We start from the raw sequence: 23,400 nt of genomic DNA on the forward strand, positions 1-23,400 counted from the left end.
GATCCTGGAGGAACATTTTCACACTTCTCTCTCCTTTTCTTTCACGTTCTGCGTGTCGTGGAGACATGGACGGACCCCCAGCAGACCCGCTGAGTGTCCGTGGACCCCCACCGTGCTGTGTGTCGACACTATGCCCAAGAAGGGCAACAGAAAACGGCTGAAGTTCAAGGCCGGGGACGGTTGTTTCGAGTCAGGTTGGTCATTATAGTGTTGTTATGGCTGGGTGAAAATAGCAGATCTACAACCTCACAGCGCGTCGTCTCCGGCCCTCCGCGATGCGTTGAGGGCTTGTATATCTGCTATTTTCCATTTAGAAGTCCAAATGAAAACTAGGCTATAAAGCTAGCATGAAATTAACATAATAATATGGTGATGATGAGGATGGTAATAATAATACCGTAATAATAATAATTTACTTGGACTAAAACTGTTTCAGGATTAAAATTCAAAAGTAGCAGATCCAAGTAGATTTAGGGCAAGGCTCCAAAACGCAGCACTGTATAAAAAATAATTATCAAGTTGTTAATGATTTACGAATAAACACACACATTTAGAATAATAATATGGAGATATTCGGTTTCTGGCTGACGACACATTATGTAATACTCGTGCCTGCCCTTTGAAACCAGTGTCAAACTGACCACTCGATCGTGTCCTGAGGCCTTTGAAACAGCATAGTAATAACTAAAACGTCTCTATAGTCTATATATCGGTGCTTTTCAACCCTTTTTCATATCAAGGTCCATTATTTGTTCTGCATTTGAGCCACCCACGGACCACAGTTTGATGACATTTAGCCTGCAGGTCCATAGGCTATATATATATATTTTTTTTTAAATAATGTCATGATTTTTAAAACAAACAAAGCAACCAATCTAAGAAATGGCATGAATAAAAATGTTTTTTTTGAAAATTAAGAAGTAGTGTAATCTACAAAGCAAGCTCGCAACGCTGCACGAAGCGACACGTGCCCTTGTAGACCTGCTATTTTCAGTAGTTTTTGTCTCGGGGCAAACGTCTGATCTGTCTTTTTGGGTCTTGACCTCAAAAGTTTGTGAACCGCACTGATCTATATAGGGAAAGATAGTGGAGTGCTTGTTTTTTTATATGAACCTTTTATCGAAAAGCATATCCCCTTGATGTATTAGCAATATACTGTAAATTAATACACAACATTTTACATGCACATTCACCTTGGGTTCATGCACAGGATGGTTTATATGAGACATAGAGAACAATCGGAGGTATATTAGACTATCAGAAACAGGAGCAGGGTATTTGGAGATGAGTACGGATACTCTTTAAAGTTATTGAAGGACTTAACCCATTCTGACCTGAGATCAGATTCACACGAGGTTTCCACTGGACACACACTGGGTCTGATGAACCCATTCTGACCTGAGATCAGATTTTTAAAAATGTCAGTCGTTCTTCGATTCTTCAAAAATAGCAGACCTACAAGCTCGTAGCGCGCCACTCGGTGGCGCGCTATGAGCTTGTAGATCTGCTATTTTTCAATAGCTAAAGCATAACGTGATGCTAACACCAAAACGGGTTCCCGGTCAGAATGGGTTAATAGATCTAAGGGAACCGGGAAGATTGTTCCAGTCGTCTTTTATTTTTAAAAGCACGTCGACCAACTTATTTTCCTAATTTTGGGTGGGGACAATGTAGAAAGGATACACTCTCTATGCCTCCGGTTGAATGATGTCATTTATTTTGTATCGTTATGTGTTTATTAACTGTTGCTTGTGAGAGGAACCGACAATGGAGATAAGTCTGAGGACAGTTACCCTGTTTGTTTTATCATTTTCTTATTAAATCAAATCAAATCAAACCCCTCCTCCTCCTCCTCCTCCTCCTCCTCCTCCTCCTCCTCCTCCTCAGTGACAGTTGCTGATTTCGCCAACGCTGACCCGGCTGTGGTGAAGTCTGGACGGGTGAAAAAGGCCGTCGTCAATGCCGTTGAAAAAGAAGGTAAAAAGTCCCACCCCCGCGCAGGAAGGAAGCTAACTGTTTTCCATAGACAACGCCCTGGTGAGGCAGGGAAAGCTGTGGCAGTACATTCGGAAAAAGAAATCCGGAACAACGCTCCACACAACGTCCCAGACTCTTCTCCCTTCTGGCTCCGAAACTATGGAATGAACTTCTCATTGCAGTCAGAATTGCAGACTCACTCCCAGTCTTCCACCGTAGTCTGAAGTGAAAACCTTCACCTTCAGACTCCATTTTAGCCCGTAGCACTTGTCGTAGCACTTGCCACTAGCCTTGACAACCTTACAGGAGTATGTAAAGGGTCAACTTATGTAATTTAAATACTCTATATAGCGCGTATACTCATACTCTCATTATACAGATATTCTACTCTTATAGTGTCCTTATGATTCTTGATGACTTTCTATGTATTTGATGTATGTATTACTATGTGTTGTTCTTGCTTAGTGTAAAGTCGCTCTGGATTCACCCATTTAGACTTCAGGCCGATTCTAAGAAAGAATGGCTTCTAAATCGTAACGTGTTTCTGTCAGTGGTGCTCAACCTTTTTCATGTCAAGGACCCCCTGAATTATCTGTATTTGACCGCGGACCCCCATCTGAAAATATTTTGTTCCCCCAGAAGCAAAGATTTGAGTTAAAAACGTTCAATGATTGGCACATTTTTCCAAATAAAATAGCAGATCTACAAGCTCGTAGCACGGCACTCTGTGCCGCGCTATGAGCTTGTAGATCTCCAGAATGAGCTAAGAGCGTCTGCTAAATACCTAAATTGTTGTGTTATAGTGCGTCGCAGTCCCTCCCCCTTTCAGAACAACGAGTGGCCCAGGTAATTAGTCTCAATGCATTTTTCCCATAGGCATTTCAGAAAGTATTTATTTAAGGACCTTTTGAGCGTCGTACGAAGCCAACTCTTGTCGTGACAAATCATGACAACAAACACAATTTCTCGGGCCAAACAAAGAATTAGAAAGTAGAAAAAAACGGCTTTTTTTGTTGTTTTTCTTCTTTGTAATTATTTGTTCGGTCCAAAATATTGTGTGTGTGTTGTCATGATTTGTCACGACTCGAGTTGGCTTCGTACGACGCTTAAAAGGTCTTTGAATAAATACTTTCTGAAATGCCTATGGGATAAAATGTATTGAGATTCATTTCCTGGGCCACTCGTTGTTCCGAAAGGGGGAGGGACTGCGACGCTCTATACTCTATAGTGAAGTTACTGTGTCGTGTGACGGTCTCTCAAGGAGCTGTAGTTGAACTCGTGGTGTGTGTGTGTGTGTGTGTGTGTGTGTGACTGTGTGTGCGTGCGTGCGTTCCAGTGAAGTTACTGTGTGGTTTGGAGGTGTCCAGGGGAGCCGTGGAGGAGGTGCTCTCCTCCTCAGGTGCTCTGACGAGCAGCGGTGAGCCCGACGAGGACCCCCCCGAGGAGGACGGCGACCACGACACCAAAGTGTTCCTCGGCCGCAAGAAGAAGAACAAGAGGAGGAAAGGTACACGGGTGGTTTTGGGGTTTTATTTAACCCATTCTGACCTGAGATCAGATTCATACGAGGTTTCCACTGGACACACACTGGTCTGATTAACCCATTCTGACCTGAGATCAGATTCTAAAAAATTTCAGTCGTTCTTCGATTTTTCAAAAAATAGCAGACCTACAAGCTCGTAGCGCGCCACTTGGTGGCGCGTTATGATCTTGTAGATCTGCTATTTTCCAATAGCTAAAGCATAACATAATGCTATAACGCCAAAAGGGGTTTCCGCCCCAAAATGGGTTAAAAAAAAGAAAGCAGTGAACAAAATCTGAGTAAGTGTGAATTTAGAATTTGAGCTCTGTGAGATCTGGACAGGTGGCGCCATCTTGTGAGCTTTTCAGCTATTACTTTCAATGGTGTATGACCTGGCATTCTCTTATGACCTGGCATTCTCTTTCTATTGATTGGAGAAATTGCTGCTACACTTTACCCAACAGGATTATGGTTAGTGTAGTATTTTTTCAAGCCGCGAATGAAACATGTTTTTTATTTTATTTTTCTTCTTAAAATTAGATTGATTTGCATAGAGACATGTTTCTCTTCTTCAGGAACATAATAGTATCTCTTTTACAACCACATCACACACATATAGGTAAATCTACCATGAATTGTGACGACATTGTAAGTAGCCTTTGCCGGGCCAATTGATGATATTATGCACAATATGGCTGCCATCTTGCCGGCAAGGTGCTACCTGGGTGCAACATCCCATAGATGGCCCATTCATCCAAGCAGAAAAGTCCTATTTAATTGTATTAAATAACGTCAAACTGCCAGTTCTCATGCATGTCTCGACCAGGCGTTTATTTCCTCCTTTGAAAAACAAAACGTACGCTGTGGTCTCCGAGGCTATCGCATTAGCAATTCACTACTTTTAGTGGTGTGTGTGTGTGTGTGGGGGGTGTAATGATGACTGATTTAAGCAGTCGCACCTGGCGCGAGTCCAAACTAATCGCACAGCACACACACACAGTACACACACACACTGTTGGCGTGGATCGATGAACACAGGATAAATCTGTCTTGTCCAGCCGAGGAGACAAGCCCGTGTCACGCCATGACGGCCCATCCATCTGCTGTGGCCGGTAAACATCTTGTCCTCGATGGATTAAAGTTCTCACTCATTGATTTCAAGTCTTTTTGGATTCATTCCTATATGGAAGCATGACGGCGCGGCCCGTGCAAACAGCCAAACGGCAAGCTAGCTCTCGCTAGCCGCGGCGGTTTTCGGTTATTATAACCCATTCTGACCTGAGATCAGATTCTAAAAAATGTCTTCTACATCCTGACAGTTTTCCATTCTGACCTGAGATCAGATTAAAAAAAATGTCTTCTACATCCTGACAGTTTTCCATGCTGACCTGAGATCAGATTCTAAAAATGTCTTCTACATCCTGACAGTTTTCCATTCTGACCTGAGATCAGATTCTAAAAATGTCTTCTATGTCAGTCGCTCAGTCCCAACACTCCATGTTTGCTCAATGTTTTGCCACTCAGTCTAGATGAGGGGGGGACGTATACGTGTCCTGATGGGAAAATCATGCATGTGCATATACTCTCTATACTGTAATATGTCTGTATATACTGTGCAAGGTTATAATAGTTTTGGGGTTTTTTTCATTATAGTTTAGTTTTAGTTATAGTTTTGACAATTTTTTTTCTAATTCAGTTAAGTTTCAGTTTAGTTTTTAGAGCGGGTTTGCTAGTTTTTCTTTTGGTGAAAATTCTTAGTTATAGTTTAGTTTTAGTTTTTTTTCGTACTTTGGTTTATTTGTGGGTTGGGATTAGCGTGGCTACACATGATGCCGTAAACGGTGCTGAAAACTGCCGTAAAACCTGTTGGAGAAATGAGGAAATTAATTTAAAAGGATTATATTATAAATATCCGAAAGGCATATAGAAATTCTCAAAAAGTCAAACTAAGGGTATTTTGTCTACAATTTCAGTTAGTTTTGAGGACGCACAATACAGTTTCAGTTTAGTTATCGGTTTTTTATTAGTTTCAGTTAAAGGTAGAGTAAGTGATTTCACTCAAAAAACCTTAGGTTTCGTTTTAGGCTGTGGGACCTAAGCCTTCGTCCAATCAGGATAGAGAGTCAAAAACGAAACCTAGGGAGAAACAGGGAGGAACTCCTTATATGGTCAGCAGCACACTCTATAGTAGAGAGGATTATCACAACAAAACAAAAAAATAAGTGATATTTGAATTAAGTGAAATCACTGACTCTACCTTTAACTAAAATGTTTTTTTTAATTCTAGTTTTCGTTTTTTTTAGTTAGTTTTAGTTAACTATTATAACCTTGATACTGTGTCCCGTCCCCATTGCAGAGAGCAGCGAATGCAGCGATGGAGGAGAGGAGTACCCCGTGGACATCTGGCTGGTTCTGTCCTCCTACATCAGACCGGAGGACGTGTGCCGCTTCGCTCTGATCTGCAGGAGAGCCTGGACGGTGACGTGCACCGCGGCCTTCTGGTCCCGAATGTACCGCAGGTGAGTTATTATATCCAAACCTTAACCCCATTCTGACCTGAGATCAGATTCATACGAGGTTTCCACTGGACACGCAGTGGTCTGATTAACCCATTCTGACCTGAGATCAGATTCTAAAAAAATGTCTTCTATACATCCTGACAGTTTTTCCATTCTGACCTGAGATCAGATTCTAAAAAAATGTCTTCTATACATCCTGACAGTTTTTCCATTCTGACCTGAGATCAGATTCTAAAAAAAAATGTCAGTCGTTCTTCGATTTTTCAAAAATAGCTAGACCTACAAGCTCGTAGCTGTGAGCTTGTAGATCTGCTATTTTTCAATAGCTAAAGCATGACATAGTGCCAACACCAAAATGGGTTCCCACCCAGAATGGGTTAATTAATTGAATGCCACGGACCCCTAATTAACGTGTTTTTCACGAAATCCCCATGGCAGCCTGCAGGAACGCTTTTGTTTTATAACGTGTTTTCGAGCTTTATATTCATTTAATAATCGTCTCGCTCATGTTTGCCGTATAAAGCAGGGCTCCCGGTCGCTATAGGCAAAGCTTGGCTCGAAAGTGTCATGGGAACAAAAATCTCTGACCTGAGATCAGATTCATACAAGGTTTCCACTGGACACACACTGGTCTGATCAACCCATTCTGACCTGAGATCATATATAAAAAAATGTCAGTCGTTCTTCGATTTAAAAAAAAATAGCAGACCTACAAGCTCGTAGCGCGCCACTCGGTGGCGCGCTACGAGCTTGTAGATCTGCTATTTTTCAATAGCTAAAGCACGACCTGATGCTAACACCAAAATGGGTTCACGTTCAGAATGGGTTAAATAGACGATGATGACATTAGCTATAGCCCATCCTCGCTATAGCTGTTCACCGGAGGTGATCTATAAACCTACTGGACCGGAATGTACCGGAGGTGAGTTATATCAGGGCTGTTGTTTCTTCCACTTAAATCTCTGTCTCTAAAACCTGGGTTCTCAAAGAGGGTGCCGTGAGTTTGACGTCCAAGTCCAAGGGTGCCGCAGAACTACTTAGCCTACAGTATATTTTGGAGTTTCATCACTTCAGTTTGGTACTTTGGTATACCCTCTCTAGTTTATACCATTCTGACCGGGAACCCATTTTGGTGTCAGCATCATGTTATGCTTTAGCTATTGAAAAATAGCAGATCTACAAGCTCATAGCGCGCCACCGAGTGGCGCGCTACGAGCTTGTAGGTCTGCTATTTTTGGAAAAAATCGAAGAACGACTGACATTTTTAGAATCTGATCTCAGGTCAGAATGGGTTAATCAGACCAGTGTAGTGTCCAGTGGAAACCTCGTATGAATCTGATCTCAGGTCAGAATGGGTTATACTTGCAGGCGAGTCAATCTAAGCTAAAAAAGTGCCGTGATCCCAAATAAATTGCAATAGTAATCGTTCAAGGTTTTTTTTTTATCCATCCAAATAACATAAAAATAAAATTAAAAATTGATTATTATATACATTTTGGATCATGGTACATTCAACGGCTTGAACGTTGGGGTACCATTGAAACCCTATAAAGCAAAAAAATGTCACATTTGACTTAAAGGACAACTTTAGTTTTTTTCAACCAAGGTTCATGTTTTAGGTTGTTATTAGAGAAAGTAAAAGATGAGTGTTATTTAATTTTTTTCATTTGCTGCTTTCTTTCGTTTTAGGGATTTTAGCTGTTTTTGACAGGGGGGCTGGGGCATTCGAGCATGGGGCTAAATAGTTTTTACAACATTTTATACCGATTTATTTTTTAATTATTTACTATAGTTCCTAATAAACCCCAGGTAATTTAATTTGGCCACAAAAGATCACGAGTTCTACTGAATGTGTCAAACTGACACATTGAGCCTATGACACACAGTGTGGCTTCCCCCCAGTAGGCTACCTTCACATTCAGTAGATACTGTTATTTTATTGTGGCCAGATGTAATTTCCTGGGTTTTATTAGGACTATAGTAAATAATAAAAAAATAAATGGCCATAATATTTTGTAAAATAATACCTATTTAGCCCCATGCTCGAATGCCCCCGCCCCCCTGTCAAAAACAGCTAAAATCCCTAAAATGAAAGAAAGTAGCAAATGACAAAAAAAATAACACTAATTTCTCTAATAATAACATGAACCTTAGTTGAAAAAAAAACAAAAGTTGTCCTTTAAGCTTTAAGTAGCATCTGACATGTCAAACAAGGGGGTTATTCATGATTCTGAACCCATTTCGAGTATTCGTTTTGCACGAAAAACACTCCTTGGGCTAAAAAAAACGACCAGAGCCATTTTCCCCAAAATGTGATGACCTCACCGCACATTAAGTTTTTTTTATGAACGGGGTGGAGTCCTCCTGTCCCCCTGCATCGTGGCACACACAGAGCAGCTGCAGAGCTGAGATTAGCCCATTCTGACCTGAGATCAGATTCTAAAAAAAAAAAGTCTTCTACATCCTGACAGTTTTCTGAAAAAGAAAGTTTCTATGTCAGTCGTTCCTCGATTTTTTTCAAAAATAGCAGACCTACAAGCTCGTAGCGCGCCACTCGGTGGCGCGCTACGAGCTTGTAGAGCTGCTATTTTTCAATAGCTAAAGCATAACATGATGCTGACACCAAAAGGGGTTCCCGATCAAAATGTGCTTAACCCATTCTGAACGGGAACCCTTTTTGGTGTCAGCACTATGTTATGCTTTAGCTATTGAAAAATAGCAGATCTACAAGCTCATAGCGCGCCACCGAGTGGCGCGCTACGAGCTTGTAGGTCTGCTATTTTTGAAAAATCGAAGAACGACTGACATTTTTTAGAATCTGATCTCAGGTCAGAATGGGTTCATCAGACCAGTGTGTGTCCAGTGGAAAACCTCATATGAATCTGATCTCAGGTCAGAATGGGTTAACACACTTTATGATCATGACTCAGGGTTTCCCCCCCCGTCTGACTTTGTCACAGCGGTACTCGTGCCAATACGTTGACTGGTTGACACTCAATGACTGCTGTTTATATATTATTATCATATCACTTCATAAGGTTATATCGTTGACCTAAATGGCGTTATATATCGACAACGATATAGGGTGATGATGAAAAAATGCTGTATCAAAAATTATATATAAAGAAATTGTAAAACTTGCAAAGAGACACATTACTTTACCTTCTGACAGTTGTACTTGAATGTTGACATGACATAATAATCCCACTTTAGTGTTTCATTTGCACGGTCGGGGAAAAAAAATAGGACGGCTTGTTGCGACGCATCTGATCGTGAAGACACGTCGTGCAACTATAAGGCCACTACGATAACGATACCAATGATTCGACAGTGATGTCACTGTTATGCAACGCGGACGGAGCAACACAGACTGTTTAAAAAAGCCACAGTGGGCGTGACGTCACCGACGAATCCTTGGCATCGGTATATATATCTTCACGCGACCGAGCCGCAACAACTTCTCTCCGCCGGAGAAGGTTTATATTCACACGGCGTCGACATATTTAGTCGTCGTTTTATAGTCCTCGCGGCTTATAGTTCTCATTTAGTTTTCGTCAGTCGTCACAAAATCGACACCGTTCGGAAACCACAAATGGACCCCTTATTATCGTTCTGTGGCTCTTCTTTGACGGTTGTTTTTCTCTGTCTCTCTTTTCAGACACTACAGCGCCGAGGTGGGTTCTCTGCCCTGCCGTCTCCAGCCGGCCTCCATAGACAGGATGAGCTGCCTGCGGGCCTGTGTGATCCGCTCCCTGTTCCATCTGTACGCTCCCTTCAGCCAGCGGGTGTCCAAGATCCCTTCCCTGCCCGCGTCCACCCCCACTACGCTGCTCAACTCCCTGGTAAAAAAAAAGCTTTAGTCATATTCCATCATATTCAAGTGCTTTTGGAGAGAAATGATAGTCACTTTCAGTTGTAGAGCACTGTAGAGCTGTGTGTGTCTGTGACTGTAGAGGGGAGCTGTGTGGGTCTATGACTGTAGAGGGGAGCTGTGTGTGTCTGTGACTGTAGAGGGGAGCTGTGTGTGTCTGTGACTGTAGAGGGGAGCTGTGTGTTTTTCTGTGACTGTAGAGGGGAGCTGTGTGTGTCTGTGACTGTAGAGGGGAGCTGTGTGTGTCTGTGACTGTAGAGGGGAGCTGTGTGTGTCTGTGACTAGAGCAGTGGTTCCCAAAGTGGGGTCCGGGGACCCCCAGGGGTACCTGAGGGAGTTCCAGGGGGGACTCATCTATTTTGTTCATGTTCATAAAGTGCTAAAGTGTTTAAAGCAGTGGTTCCCAAACTTTTTCATGTCAAGGACCCCCAAATTGACACTACTTAGCCCGTGGACCCCCATTTGAAAAGATATGCCAGGGACCCCCATAAGAGAAGACGTACACATTTAGACGTCTACATTTAAACGTCTACATTTAGACGTCTACATTTAAACGTATACATTTAGACAGTGTCCCCCCGAGTGCCTCCCCAGTGTCCCCCTGAGTGCCTCCCCAATGCCTCCCCAGTGTGCCCCCCGAGTGCCTTCCCAGTGCAGTGTGCCCCTGAGTGCCCCCCCAGTGCCTCCTCAGTGCCTGCCCAGTGTCCCCCAGTGTCCCCCCAGTGTCTCCAATAGCAATACAAGAGCAGTAATACAAATTAATCTTAATGTATTAAGCTTATTAATTAATGAATCAAATTAATTAATTAATCAAAATTGCGGCCTGTGCCCAGCACCATGCCAAAGCTTTTTCCTGCAGGAAACACTGCTTGTGGTTGTAAATATATTGTTATCCGTGTTGCGAGGATGAGGGGGTACCTGGAAAAATATCTACCCCAAAAGGGGTACCTGGTCCAAAAAAGTTTGGGAACACCTGCTGTAGAGGGGAGCTGTGTGTGTGTCTGTGACTGTAGAGGGGAGCTGTGTGTGTGTGTGTGTGTGTGTGTGTGTGTGTGTGTGTGTGTGTGTGTGTGTCTGTGACTGTGCCCAGGTGATGATGGTCGTTGATGCTCATCAAGGAAGGCAATTATGTTTCTGCACTGTCGAAAGTAATGCTACTTCTTTTGCAATGTAGTTAAATAAAACATCTCAGGGGGGGGAAGATAAATTATATAAAATAAAATAATCCTCAGCTGATTTGGTATTGACCTGTACTCATTCTGCAAAATAACATCAATCAAGAGATGAGTCTTCAGATTAGAGGAAAGATTGGGAATGAGTCCCGCAGTTCTAACTGCAACTGCAAAGTAGGACTTATCTTACAGTAATTATTCTAAAAAAAAACCTGATTATTTTCTCCAGTAAGGCTTTTATTTTATCATTTTTTTCCTGAGCTAATGCCCCCAAAAGAATAACTGATATAAGATGATTGATGATTGACTATCTTTCCTTTGCAGTGCTTGCTGTTCTGGGTCAAAAAGGTCCCCGGAACCCGACCAGAGACTCTGTGGGAGTTCAACTTTAAGTTCACCAAGCAGGTAAACCTCCTTTACACCAATACAATGGAATAGAATCAATGCAGAACCCTCTGGTCTCCATATCCTAACCTTTTTTGTGTGTTTCTTTTACCTATCACAGAAAAGCATCAGAAGTATAGTTACAAGCTCGAAAAACAAGCGCCCCCCCCCCCCCTTTTGAGCTTGTAGATCTGCCACTTTTGATGCCTTTGAATTAGAATCCTGAAAAGTGTCTGTTTTGGACTTTTAACAACAATAATAATAATAATGACGTGTTGCCACCACCCCCCCTCAGCAGGGTGGTAAGATGATACAGATGTGCCGTTTCAGAACATGTCCTGCCATGGGTCAGGACATGTCCATGGCAGAGCGTTGTCAAACAGAACATGAGCAAAGGGGCTCATTTGCCAAGGTGCTGTATGTTAATCCATTCTGGACTGAGGTCGAAAAAAAAGGCTTCTAAATCCTAACATTTTTCTGAAAAAACCTATGTTTCTATGGTCAGTGGTGCTCAACCTTTTTCATGTCAAGGACTCTATTGGGCCACGGACGCACCATCTCAAAATATGTAGTTCCAGGGACCCCCCCCCCCCCCCAGAAGCCAATATTTTAGTTTAAAATGTTCGCGCTGAAATATATATTCAATGATTTGCACCACATTTTAACGATTAAAAAAAAATAGCAGACCTACGAGCTTGTAGCATTTTCAGAAAACCTTCAGGAAAAGATCAGGGAAGTGTTAATGCCACCCTATAGCAGGGTGGTAAGGCTGGCAGTGCCCGGCTACACTGTACTAATAAAGATGTTAATGCCCACCCTATAGCAGGGTGGTAAGGCTGGCAGTGCCCTCTACTACACTGTACTAATAAAGATGTTAATGCCCACCCTGTAGCAGGGTGGTAAGGCTGGCAGTGCCCTCTACACTGTACTAATAAAGATGTTAATGCCCACCCTATAGCAGGGTGGTAAGGCTGGCAGTGCCCTCTACTACACTGTACTAATAAAGATGTTAATGCCCACCCTATAGCAGGGTGGTAAGGCTTGGCAGTGCCCTCTACACTGTACTAATAAAGATGTTAATGCCCACCCTGTAGCAGGGTGGTAAGGCTGGCAGTGCCCTCTACACTGTACTAATAAAGATGTTAATGCCCACCCTATAGCAGGGTGGTAAGGCTGGCAGTGCCCCCTCCCCCCTGCTGGCCCCCAGGCACTACAGAGACGTCCACACCAACCCGGACGCAGACTGCTACGTCCTGCGGGTCACCGCCCTCAACTTCATCTTCACGCCCGTCGTCATGGGCATGACCCTCGCTCTGGTGGGTACACACTTAAACCCATTCTGACCTGAGATCAGATTCATACGAGGTTTCCACTGGACACACACTGGTCTGATGAACCCGTTCTGACCTGAGATCAGATTTTAAAAATGTCAGTCGCTCTTCGATTTTTCAAAAATAGCAGATCTACAAGCTCGTAGCGCGCCACTCGGTGGCGCGCTACGAGCTTGTAGATCTGCTGTTTTTCAATAGCTAAAGCACGACATGATGCTAACACCAAAATGGGTTCCCGTTCAGAATGGGTCAACGGGCTATGACCCTCGCTCTGCTCCGGTGGGAGAACAGTGACGCTAATACTTTAGCAATCCAAGATGGAAACCAAAAACTGGCCGTGTCGTGTCGTTAGTGGAATTGATTCTCGTCTCACGTGGCAACCCGAGCACCGCCACTACTTTCGTTCACCGAGTAGCACTCAATGTGTTTTAAAGGCACCCCAAAATGGTCAGCAGTGGCCCACCGTTTGTACACTCCATGTGGATCGCTGGTGTTGAAAAGCAGGCAGTATGGCACACTGCAATATAATGCTTAACCCATTTAGGCCTGACCTCGGGGAAAAAAAAAAAAAATCATCTAAATCCTCCAGTTCTCTGAAATAAATATTTTCACGATTTTTCAAAAATAGCAGACCTACAAGCTCGTAGCGCGCCACTCGGTGAGCTTGTAGATCTGCTATTTTTCAATAGCTAAATTATAACAATGTTTAATCCAAAGACACGATGGGAAGATAGTTCCGTTCTGATTTCCTGTTTAGTAAAGAAAGAGCTGACGAAAAATCCGAGGCGAGATGGTTTTATTGGTAGAGCACATTTCAACAACAAGGCAGTTCAATGTGCAGTTCATGCAAAGGAAACACAATTATACAATGACATTAAACAAGGCTGCATGAAGCAAACTAACGGATACAATTACAGTGCAGGAGAGAGAGAAATATAACTCGGTCAAAGGCAGCAGCAAACGGAAAGCGTAGTTGTGTTTTAAAAGCGTGTGGCCTGTAGTTTGTTCCAGTTTATTTGTGCTTTTTTAGGGACAGAAAGTGGACTTTTCCCACATGACCCGAGCTCATTTGAATTCATGTACTTCATAACGTAGCTGTTTTAGTCCCAACTCCCCCCCCCCCCCCGTGGATTCTGTCTACAAATTGCCTTTTATCATTGAAAGTACAGAAAAACAGTTGGGAGGCAGGTGCTTTTTTTTAGTCTTTATCTGTGTCTTTTATTTTGAAGGAGGACAGGGAGTTAGACTTTTTGATGGTTGGCCGGTATAGTAGGGCATTCTAACATGTTAGTGGAATAACAGAATGAATTCATCCCCGTGTCTGTGCTGAATCTCTCCTATATAATCTAATCTCTGGCCATGTGTCCTCTCCTCTCCCCTCCCCTGATCTCCTCTCCTCCTCCTCGACCTCTCTCTCGTCTGTCTCTCTTCCTCCAGTTCACCATCAACGTCTCCACGGACATGCGTCACCAGCGCGTGCGTCTGCTCTTCCAGGACTCTCCGCTGCTCCCCCGGGGCGCCAGGCGGCGGGGGGGCGAGCAGGGGGCCACCCAGGTGGTCCTGGACCCCGTGAACAGCGTGAGGCTCATGGACTGGTGGCATCCCCAGTACCCCTCGTCCCCTTACGCATAGAACCATGTCATCCCAACGAGACACCCCCCCCCTTCTCTCTCTTTCGCATTATGTCGTTGCTGTCGGGGCAGAAAACCTCTTATCTCCATGTCCTGACGTTTTGTGTTTTGTGGTAAATTTAACGTCCCACTCATCGACGGCAGCAGATCTACAAGCTGGAAACGCAGTGCGAAGCCTCGCAGGTTCGAGCTTGTAGATCTGCTATATACAACATATGAGGTTTCCTCTCCCGACAGCGACGGCATTATTAGGAGTTCAGGACTTCACGGAAGACTTTTGACGAGATCAAAAGGCTTCGTTTATACATGTTGCAACCGGAGATTCATATAAACTCATGGATTTTTGCAGATTTTTTTTGCAAAAATGTCCTATAACTTTAAACCATTTATTATCTCATCTCTCGATTTGTTTTCTCGCTCTCTGGTTTGAATTCTCAAATGACGATCCTTTGATGTTATTTTGAAGGATTATTAGTTGCACCGGCTATGGTTTGTTTTAATTTAGTTTTCAAAACCACGTGTTTGCTTTCTGTTTTATTTATTATTTAAGCCACTGGGTTCTCAACGGTCGGGTCCACTATATAGGGTCCAAAATGGACCCCTTAACGGGTCTGTACTTTTTTTTTTTTTTTTTTTATTCTTATGAATACAGTTTTACAGTGTAGTCCCAAAGATTGCAAATATGTTCTTATTTTGATACTTTATTAGTTTCGAAATTTAAACAGCAGGAGGTAAAGTCAGATCTTTAACCCATTCTGACCGGGCACCCATTTTGGTGTTGGCATCATGTTATGCTTTAGCTATTGAAAAATAGCAGATCTACAAGCTCATATCGCGCCACCGAGTGGCGCGATACGAGCTTGTAGGTCTGCTATTTTTGAAAAATTCGAAGAACGACTGACATTTTTAGAATCTGATCTCAGGTCAGAATGGGTTAATCAGACCAGTGTGTGTCCCGTGGAAACCTCGTATGAATCTGATCTCAGGTCAGAATGGGTTAATACAGTGGTTCCCAAACTTTTTAGCTCATCACCCGAAATAGAAATTGAACGTTTGCCTGGATAGCCGATCTACAAGCTCACAAACACTGCTGCTTCGTGCCTCGTTGTGAGCTTGTAGATCGGCTATTTTCACTACTACTTAAACGTTAGTTTTCTAATTTCTTTGGGGGTTTTTTTTTCTTTGATTTCTTCATGAAATTACTGGAAACATCCAGTAATTGTCTTTTTGGATATTTCTTTTGTTATGTTTTAAAATAATTCTATTATGAACATGAAACAGACAAAAAAGATTAAACAAAAAATAAAAGGACCCATACAAATGGACGCCACTGTTTGCGAACCAATGCTTTAACCCATTCTGACCTGAGATCAGATTCTAAAAATGTCTTCGCTTTGATTTTTCAAAAAAAGCAGACCTACAAGCTCGTAGCGCGCCACCGAGTGGCGCGCTACGAGCTTGTAGGTCTGCTATTTTCAAAAAATCCTGAAAATGTGGAACAAATCTTTAAATATATATTCTTTTCACAGCAAACTTTTTTTAACTGAAATATTTGCTTCCGGGGGGGGGACCCTGGAGCAACATATGGAGCAACATATTTTGAGATGGAGCTCATGGAGGTCGGTGGCCAATTACATGATCATTCTGGGGGACCTCGACATGAAATAGTTTGAGAACCATTGATATAGAAACATGTTTTTTTCAAAAACCGTCGTCATTTAGAATCGGGTCTTAATGTGTTAATAGATTGTGTCAGAGCAGTAGAATGAGAATGCGTTACAGACCCCACAGAGTCTGTTTGGAGCCCTTACTGCGACCCCAGACCACACATTGAGAAACAGTGATTTGCGTTTTGAGTTAATTAATTAAATTGCTGTTGATTGATTGATGGAGGCCAAAGAGATGATGAATTACCTCAATCCTCATCCGATCTTCTGCTGATATGATTATGAGCACTTATATTCTTTTAAATACATTGAACTTTTGTTTTTTTCTCGGTGGAGCTTATATGGGGCTGCAATAGTTAATACAACTAATTGATTCATCATAATCATTTGATTAAATCTATTAGAGACATTTGGAGACAAAAACATAAATTTGGGGAAATTGAAGTAAGCTACAAGTAACGTATCGCAATGCGATGTGATCTTGTAGATTGGCTATTTTCACTTGTCTCTGCAACAAAGAAATGAAATGAAATGTAAGAACAACCCTTAAGTCGTTAAGCGATTCGTTGATATATACATATACGTATACATAAAACAAACTTCTCGATTATTTGATTAATTGAACTGGTAATCGATAGATTAATCACAAAATAAATGATTGATAGACGCAGCCATGCTTTAGTACTTAGTTCCATATCGTCATTCACTGCCACAAACTGGGCTCTTAATTACGCTGAACTCCCGACACCCAAAATCTCGGCCCACTCGCACACTGTCTCCAGCACGGTGGTGTTGTTACGGGGAAATTGGTGGCCTGTTGAAATATGTGACAATCGTGTGCTGTAAACGTCACGTATAACGTCAGTGTCTGAACGTAAACCATGAGGTCGGTTTGTCTTATTAGCTGAGTTCAATTTACATAGGCAGCGGCTCAATTTACATATATATAAGACAGAGACGCCATCCTGTACCACACTGGATTTGTTATAAAGAATAAAGCAAACATACCTCCATGTGAGTTATGTGAAGTCCACAACATGGTCACATGTTTCAGCAGGTAACCAATTTCCCCGTACACCGCTACACTGGAGTGAGTGAGTGAGTGAGTGGCAGAGGTTTTGGTTATTGGAATATGGCTTTAGATTTGGCTCTCAGACAGGAACTGAAAGCAGGACGTTGTTGGTACCAGAGTGATCTAGTAAGAGTGGCGACGCTATAGCGTTGACTCCCAACAATGGAATGAGGAAGTGCTCATTCTATCTCAATGGGATAGTTCCGATGTTTGGAACTATAGCCCATAGGCACCCGCTTTGCGGTGAGATGAATGCGTGTCACCATTCTCTTCTTACTATTCCTACTCGGGTAGGTACACGGTAAAATTCTTCAGTTCGTTTTTGTTTTGCTCAAAAACCTTTTTAAAGTTTTTCTCTTAAGAACTTCACTGTGTAATGAATTTGAAGTGGCCAGTCCTTTGAAGATGTAGTGAATGTGAGTCGGACTATGCCAATCTCGTGTGTGTGTGTGTGTGTGTGTGTGTGTGTGTGTGTGTGTATATTGTCGTCAGGCAGACACGGTGTATGATCATTTTTAGCAGTTTATTAGTGGAAGCTCTTGTTAAAGGACCACTTCACCACTTTTCAACCTATCTTCATATAATAGGTCCTCACTAATAATCATGAAAAAATGGCGCTATTTCTTTTCTACTCACTCTGTGTCTCATAGGAGGGCTGTGGGCAGTTCAGAAACCGTCTTCCAGTGACATCATTGATGGGGAATACAAGTTAATAGAAACTGCAGGCTTTCTAGTCCTGAAAAGTTGCTATACGAAAATGGAAGCCATCGTTCTCACGATAATGAAAATCTAAACATTTTTGTAAAAAAATCTTGTTTAAAAAAATATCTGCCTAATGACGTCACTGGAAGACTGTTTCTAAACTGCCCACAGCCCTCCTATGAGACAGACTGAGTAGACAAATATCGTGCCATTTTATCATGATTATTAATATAGGACCTATTCTATGAAGACGGGTTGAAAAGTGGTGAAGTGGTCCTTCAATCATATTTATCAATATCAAGAGAAATTTGCTTCAGTATTTATATAAATAAAACCCACTGACAGACTTGAGCAAAAATATCAAAACTCGACACAACAGCATTGTGTCAATTTATTGTGAAGCTTAATCTAGATCAACTGTTTTAGCTACCTTGTACAACAAAGTAGGGCTTTCATTTACCAACAAAAATACAATGTAGATATGAAGAAGCATGCTTTCTGTCTGCACAGCAACCATTTCGTGTCACAAGCAACTGTCTGTGCTACATCACACAATTAAAACAATTCTTTAAAGTATTTGATCAATACAATTAAAAAAAAAAAAATCTAATAATTTCCATATATAAAAATGTAATGTGAGCTTGTAGATCGGCTATTTTCACTATAGTTTGGGTCCCCTGGAAAACTAATATTTATTTTGGGTCTCGACCTGACAAGTATACTGCTATATCGGATGCAGTGTAGGCGTCCTTTAACCCATTCTGACCTGGCACCCATTTTGGTGTTGGCATCATGTTATGCTTTACCTATTGAAAAATAGCAGATCTACAAGCTCGTATCGCGCCACCGAGTGGCGCGATACGAGCTTGTAGGTCTGCTATTTTTGAAAAATTCGAAGAACGACTGACATTTTTTAAATCTGATCTCAGGTCAGAATGGGTTCATCAGACCAGTGTGTGTCCAGTGGAAACCTCGTATGAATCTGATCTCAGGTCAGAATGGGTTAAAGCTGCACTATTTAACTTTACAGAATCACAAATCAGAATATTTGCCATGGAGCTAGTAGAGCCGCATGCCCTGCTTGCTCGGGGGATACATTTAATCTGGAAGCGTAAGTCCGCACAACAGCTCAGCTATAATTTAGTTTAAAACACCGACATGCAATAGTGACACGACGTTTATTTAGTTTAAAGGTAGAGTAAGTGATTTCACTCAAAAAAAACCTTAGGTTTCGTTTTTGGCTGTGGGCCCTAAGCCTTCGTCCAATCAGGATAGAGAGTCAAAAACGAAACCTAAGGTTTTTTGACCCCCAGGGGTTAACTGGGGACAGGGAGGAACTCCTTATATGGTCAGCACACTCTATAGTAGAGGGGATTATCACAACAAAACAAAAAAAGAAGTGATATTTGAATTAAGTGAAATCACTTACTCTACCTTTAAAACACCGACATACAATAGTCCCACGACGTTTCGGCCTTCATCAGCTGTGACAATGGTCATTGTCTTTTTTTTCTGTTTCCTTACATTTTAGTTTTTCATTAATTCAAAACATAATTAAGTATAGGCCTATTTGATAAATAAAATGAAAACATCTAATCACCCACCCTGATGGTGATTTATTCATCAAAAATGCCATGCATTATCCCTTGCTTGGCAAAATGTAATTTTATCAATTTAAAAAAAGATTACATGGTGCAGCTTTAATTGAACTGATCTGTAAATAATCGTTTTCTTTTGAATAAATTTCCACGGATAACAATTTTGACTGACTGCTGAAACAGCAGAGGAAAAGCTAAATGTTTTGTTGTGACTGAAAGAGATGGTTTTGTTTGTGTTGACTGAAATAAAAAAGACTGACCATGCACATCCGCTGCCTTAATTTGTCGAACTACCGTTATGGAATATTAAATGTTCACACTCCATCAGGTATGTTGGTTTTCTATAAAGTTATATTTTATTCCAAGGAATAAAGGTTCTTTAGTTATAGTAAAAATATCAATACCACAATGTAAGAATACTGTTTGGTATTCAAAAATGTACTTGATTAAAAGTGCAAAAGTATATTGTCATCAAAGTGGTATAGTCAAAAGCAGTGTGTGGACTCACGTTTTACTTACGGAAAAGTATCAATACTTAATGTAGAACTACTCTTTTTTTGGTGTGTATATATAGCGTGGTTATTTTATGTTTTGCAATTATGTGTTTTGGGAAGAGTCATTTTCACGGGACCGTACCTATGTTCCCTCAGCCCTATGTTCCCTCGGGTCCGCGTCAATATGCCGACGGTCCGATTGACAACCTACCTCAAACCCTCACCCTAACCCTAACCTCCCCCGGGGCAGACACCTAAACCTAACCACCCACCCTCTCCCGACCCCCAGCGCACCTCGGACCAATGCTCCTTCTGAGGGAACATAGGGCTGAGCTGAGGGAACATATAGGGCTGAGGGAACATAGGTATGACCCCATTTTGGGAAATCTGTACTTCTCTCCATACCCGGGTCGAGTACATACATTTGGGCAAAGACCGGCTGACCGCTGGACATTTGGTTCTGCTTGGAGTGGACCCATGATTCACTTGACGACCCTGCCTTGGACAATGACAGAGAGAGCAACGCTGTGTCACCCAAACATGGTGAAATAGCATACACGCCTAGAAAACGCCCCAAATCTCTAAAGGCCTATTTGGAAAATCCTCCCATATAGACTGTGGTGTTAGCACTATGTTATGCTTTAGCTATTGAAAAATAGCAGATCTACAAGCTCATAGCGCGCCACCGAGTGGTGCGCTACGAGCTTGTAGGTCTGCTATTTGTTTTTAAATCGAAGAACGACTGACATTTTTAGAATCTGATCTCAGGTCAGAATGGGTTATAATCAGACCAGTGTGTGTCCAGTGGAAAAACCTCGTATGAATCTGATCTCAGGTCAGAATGGGTTAATGACCTGTGGGGGCTCATATTGGGAACGGAACCACGTGGTCGGGGCTAATATCCATTTAGTCCGTTTTTCCTTCGAACCAATTATTTGATCGGCCCAAAACATTGTGTTTATTGTCATGATTGTCATGAAACAAGAGTTGGGTTTGTCTGAGTTTGTTAGTAATAATGAAAATCGTAAGAAAAAAGGAACTAATAACTAGCTGTAAAGTAAAATAATAAAATATTTGAATCTGAGATGTAGTGGAGTAGAACTTAGAGGTAAAAGTATTGGATATTGGAAATAAAGTAGGCCTACAAATATCTCAAAACTGTAGGTCTACTAAGTACAGTTTCTGTTTTCCTCTGTCTACAAGGCCAAGTCACATTGCTTTCACAATGCCGCCCCCTTGTGGACAAATAAGTTCCTAGTAATGAAACGGTTACAGAGTGACACACTTCTTCTCAGTCAAATCAATTCAACTCAGTAGATCAAGTATTTTGGAAAAAAAAATACATTTTAAGACTTGAAATGAGACATTCTGCATACTAAGTACTTTTACTTTTGGTTTAAGTACATTTTTATGCCAATACTTTTGTACTTTTATTCAAGTACATTTTAAATTCCGGACATTTACTTAACGTAACAAAGTATTTCTATATTGCAGTATTGTCTGTCTGCCTGTCTATGAGTAGCTGTCTGCCTGCCTGCCTAATTGACCATGAGTAGCTGTCTGTCTGCCTGTCTATGAGTAGCTGTCTGCCTTCCTGCCTGTCCAATTGTCCATGAGTAGCTGTCTGTCTGTCTATGAGTAGCTGTCTGCCTGCCTGCCCAATTGTCTATGAGTAGCTGTCTGTCGGTCTATGAGTAGCTGTCTGCCTTCCTGCCTGTCCAATTGTCCATGAGTAGCTGTCTGTCTGTCTATGAGTAGCTGTCTGCCTTCCTGCCTGTCCAATTGTCCATGAGTAGCTGTCTGCCTGCCTGTCCAATTGTCCATGAGTAGCTGTCTGTCTGCCTGTCTATGAGTAGCTGTCTGACTGCCTGCCTGTCCAATTCTCCATGAGTAGCTGTCTGTCTGTCTGTTCCTGTCTATGAGTAGCTGTCTGCCTGCCTGCCAGCCAGCAAGTTGGTTAACAGAAAATAAATTGTTATGGCTGAGTAAAATAAAATACAATAAACACAATTTGCCTGAAAATAGATCACCCAGCTATGACCATTTTCAAGAAAAAAAATGAGTAGTTATATGGCTGACTGAGTAAAATAAAACAATCTACCTGAAAATAGATAGCTATAACTGAAGAGCAATTTCCGCAATTTCCGCAATTACCATTTCCACAATTTCCGCAATTTCCGCAATTTCCATTTCCGCAGTTTCCATTTCCGCAATTTCCTCAATTTCCATTTCCGCAATTTCCGCAATTTCCATTTCCACCATTTCCGCAATTACCATTTCCGCAATTTCCATTTCCACCATTTCCGCAATTTCCGCAATTAAAATTTCCGCAATTTCCGCAATTTCCATTTCCGCAATTTCCGCAATTTCCATTTCCATTTCCAACTATTAATGGCAGCTGGGTTTCATCATTCAAATAAAATAGAATTCTGTCCGTTTAGCTATAAAATTATGTCAGGGAATAGGGATACACAGTATATGTCTTCCATTTGCATTGCATCTCCCCCTATTTTCGTTCGAGTAATAGTACAACTCTAATAGTATTACTTATAATAATGTAATTAAAGATAACTTCATTCAGATTTATTTATTTTTATTTCATTTTCCAGATTTTTTTTTCTTCTTTTTTTTAGATTTTCATTGGTGGGCCAGTCATAATGGTCCCGCGGGCCTGATGTGGCCCGCGGGCCTGAGGTTGAGTATCACTGGGTTATAGCCCATGTTTTTTGAAATTTTGAAAAAAAAAGTTATCCTCGTTTCTCATCATTTTGGACCATTGGCTATAGCCCATATCGTACGGCATACTATAGCGCGCCGTTTTTCATCATTTTTGAGGATTTGAAAAAAATGACGAAATGACAAAAACGATGGGTTATAGCCCATGTTTTTTGAAAATTTGAAAAAAAAAGTTATCCTCGTTTCTCATCATTTTGGACCGTGGGCTATAGCCCATATCGTACGGCATACTATAGCGCGCAGTTTTTCATCATTTTTGAGGATTTGAAAAAAATGACGAAATGACAAAAACGATGGGTTATAGCCCATGTTTTTTGAAATTTTGAAAAAAAAAGTTAGCCTCGTTTCTCATCATTTTGGACCGTGGGCTATAGCCCATATCGTACGGCATACTATAGCGCGCAGATTTTCATCATTTTTGAGGATTTGAAAAAAATGACAAAATGACAAAAACGATGGGTTATAGCCCATGTTTTTTGAAAATTTGAAAAAAAAAGTTAGCCTCGTTTCTCATCATTTTGGACCATGGGCTATAGCCCATATCGTACGGCATACTATAGCGCGCCGTTTTTCATCATTTTTGAAGATTTGAAAAAAATGACGAAATGACAAAAACGATGGGTTATAGCCCATGTTTTTTGAAATTTTGAAAAAAAAAGTTAGCCTCGTTTCTCATCATTTTGGACCATGGGCTATAGCCCATATCGTACGGCATACTATAGCG

General features: G+C 41.6%; 1 protein-coding gene across 1 annotated transcript; it reads left to right on the plus strand.

Annotated features, from left to right (window-relative positions):
- Positions 1 to 15,484, plus strand: tmem183a (transmembrane protein 183A). Its single transcript, XM_080785913.1, has 8 exons — positions 1 to 194; positions 1,888 to 1,977; positions 3,314 to 3,484; positions 5,856 to 6,018; positions 9,677 to 9,860; positions 11,386 to 11,466; positions 12,606 to 12,761; positions 14,214 to 15,484. The coding sequence occupies exons 1-8, from the start codon at positions 131 to 133 to the stop codon at positions 14,406 to 14,408; spliced, it is 1,104 nt and encodes a 367-aa protein (XP_080642039.1). The 5' UTR covers positions 1 to 130; the 3' UTR covers positions 14,409 to 15,484.
- Positions 15,485 to 23,400: the final 7,916 nt, after the last annotated feature.

Source organism: Protomyctophum bolini (genome assembly GCF_963924005.1).
Source record: "Protomyctophum bolini genome assembly, chromosome: 2".
Lineage (NCBI taxonomy): Eukaryota > Metazoa > Chordata > Actinopteri > Myctophiformes > Myctophidae > Protomyctophum > Protomyctophum bolini.